Source organism: Habropoda laboriosa, unplaced genomic scaffold (genome assembly GCF_001263275.1).
Source record: "Habropoda laboriosa isolate 0110345459 unplaced genomic scaffold, ASM126327v1 scaffold65, whole genome shotgun sequence".
NCBI lineage: Eukaryota > Metazoa > Arthropoda > Insecta > Hymenoptera > Apidae > Habropoda > Habropoda laboriosa.
Window position 1 is genome coordinate 4,564,248 of NW_017100254.1, and position 2,324 is coordinate 4,566,571.

Below are 2,324 nucleotides of genomic sequence, written 5' to 3' on the forward strand. Positions count from 1 at the left end.
GTACAGAATTTTAGTAATTGGAAAATAAAGCTAAAAATATTATGTACCACTATTTGCAGTATTAATACTCCATATGTCTGTAATTCGATCCAAAGATACTAATAATTCAATACTTTGTCCTATGTGCTGTACCTTTCTTATTAGAAATTGCATAATTGGATCAGCTAAACATATATTGTCCAAAGGTCGCAAGGAGAATGTTTCATACTGTCCACTATTTTCTGGAACTGCTTTATTCGATAACCTAGGATGAAGAAATCAAAATTTATCATTTGTGAAAAATGTTTCATGTTATACCTAAATATTTTTACCTAGTAATTATAAATTCCTCTCTCCAATCTTCAAATCGACCCTCACTTAACCATGTATCAATTATATTTAGATAAACAGTAAGACTAGATAAATATAAACTAATGCAAATGTTTGTTCTTTCTTGATTGTGTGAATTTTGTACTTCAAAATACAAAAATGACAATAATTTAGATGCACACTTCCAATTTGGGCAACTTTCCCAATTAGTTATAGCTTTTTTATGTACTTCATGTAAAATTTTTATACTGTACAAATTTTTTTTCAAAATTGATGATAAAGACAGAAATGTAAAGGTTTTATCTGAAAACCAACGTAAAACTAAAATCATAAATTTTTTAAAAATCTATAAATTTATTAGATTTAATGAAAATTGTATCATACCTTGTTGCATAAGATTCTTTTCTATATCAATTATTTCATTTTTAAATTTCATTAAATGTTCTCTAAGAATTGCATTATATGTTTCATAAGTTAAAGGTGGCTTTTTGCAGATACTATTCTGTTCAGAATATAATTTTACACCAAATTCTTCTATATCACGTATCATAGAAAAATACTCACAAAATGGTGAAAGAATACTGTTGAATGCAACCTAAAATTTTCTACTACTAATTCTTGTATATAATCAAACTCATATAAGCTTCATAATTAAGCTTCATATACTCACAGTAGTTAAGCTGGGTATAGATACATTAGGATGAATAGAAAATTTTGTTTCTTTATTCTGTTGAAACACTACCATATGCATTGGAACATAAAACATCCACAATAATTCTCTACACACCAAATATTCACTAAGAGTTCCAAGAGTGTAAAAATCTTCACTAGTTGCTTTATGCCTATTTTATATTAATATATCGAAAATATTTTAATAAAATATGAAGAAAGATACTATTAATAAAAATAAATAACTACCAAATTTCACAAAGATGAGCATCACAAAATCTACTTTTAACTGGACATTTTCGCCATTCTAGCTCATTCCACCATGTATTTTGAACATTTGATAGTAACCAATTTTTAGATTTAACTTCTTCGTTCAAGGCTAAAGATAATTTATTTAATTCTTTTTCAGCAGTAGGTACACATACAGCTTTATCAGAATCTGTAATGGTTATAGGTACTTCAAAGTTTGAACCTACATCCACATTATCTTCTGTATCATTAGACCATTCCTATTAAAAGTTTTCATAAATATAAATGTAATACAATATTATTTTACAAATATATTTCATAATTTGAAAGAGTATTACAATTAAAGATAAGTAAAAGTATTTACACTTTCTGTATCACTTTTGTAATTATTAAAAGAGTTTTCTTGACCCTCTTTTAAATATTCAGCCCAATCAATTTCCTCTGTAACTTCATTTTCATTTTCACCCATTACACTGAAAGTACATTCTCCACGTGTCAACTTTAAAGATTCCAAATCAGATTTACAAGTTTCCTTAGCTAATTCTAATAACAATGTTAGTAGATACCATTGCAAATCATATTGTGGATGTTGTTCAAAGTCAAAACTTGATAAAAATGTATCAACAAGTTCCTCAAATTTTTTTGCTACATCATATTTTCCATGTATTGAAAATTTTGTAATTAAAGCTTTGATAGCTTCTTTTGTGGTGTTACTGTCAACAGATAAATATCGATAATGTTTAATGTTTGTCATACAAAACCGTTCACAAATTCGAAATCCTTCTTCATTTTCCTACAATTACATAAAAGATATTAGAAATATATAATTTAAAAAAATTTATGACTATAATTTCAATTTGAAATAGATTAATAAATTTATAGACAATGATTATTACCTCAAAACAAGTTATTGTTGTTATTAACTGCTTCATATCAGAGTGAATATCACTTAATGTTTTTGTACCCATTTTTGTTTGAAATTAAAAACTAGAAAACTAGAAAATTGAAATATAATTTACTAATACTGAAATCTAAAAGAATTTACGAACAAAATTAACTAAAATAAAGAAAAATAATTTCTTTTAATTTTAAACTTT

The 2,324-nt window shown here is 25.6% G+C and overlaps 1 protein-coding gene across 1 annotated transcript in view; it reads right to left on the bottom strand.

Moving 5' to 3' along the window:
- The window catches only part of LOC108572277 (gamma-tubulin complex component 5-like), a 5,048-nt gene extending 2,839 nt beyond the window's left edge, over window positions 1-2,209 (bottom strand). The window contains exons 1-7 of the mRNA XM_017934477.1: window positions 2,124-2,209; window positions 1,592-2,020; window positions 1,228-1,487; window positions 980-1,151; window positions 694-904; window positions 312-612; window positions 48-244 (exon numbers count right to left, since the gene is read on the bottom strand). Coding sequence (XP_017789966.1) covers window positions 48-244; window positions 312-612; window positions 694-904; window positions 980-1,151; window positions 1,228-1,487; window positions 1,592-2,020; window positions 2,124-2,195 — 1,642 coding nt within the window. The 5' untranslated portion in view covers window positions 2,196-2,209. The remainder of the gene's footprint in view (window positions 1-47; window positions 245-311; window positions 613-693; window positions 905-979; window positions 1,152-1,227; window positions 1,488-1,591; window positions 2,021-2,123) is intronic.
- Between the last annotated feature and the right edge of the window lie 115 nt (window positions 2,210-2,324).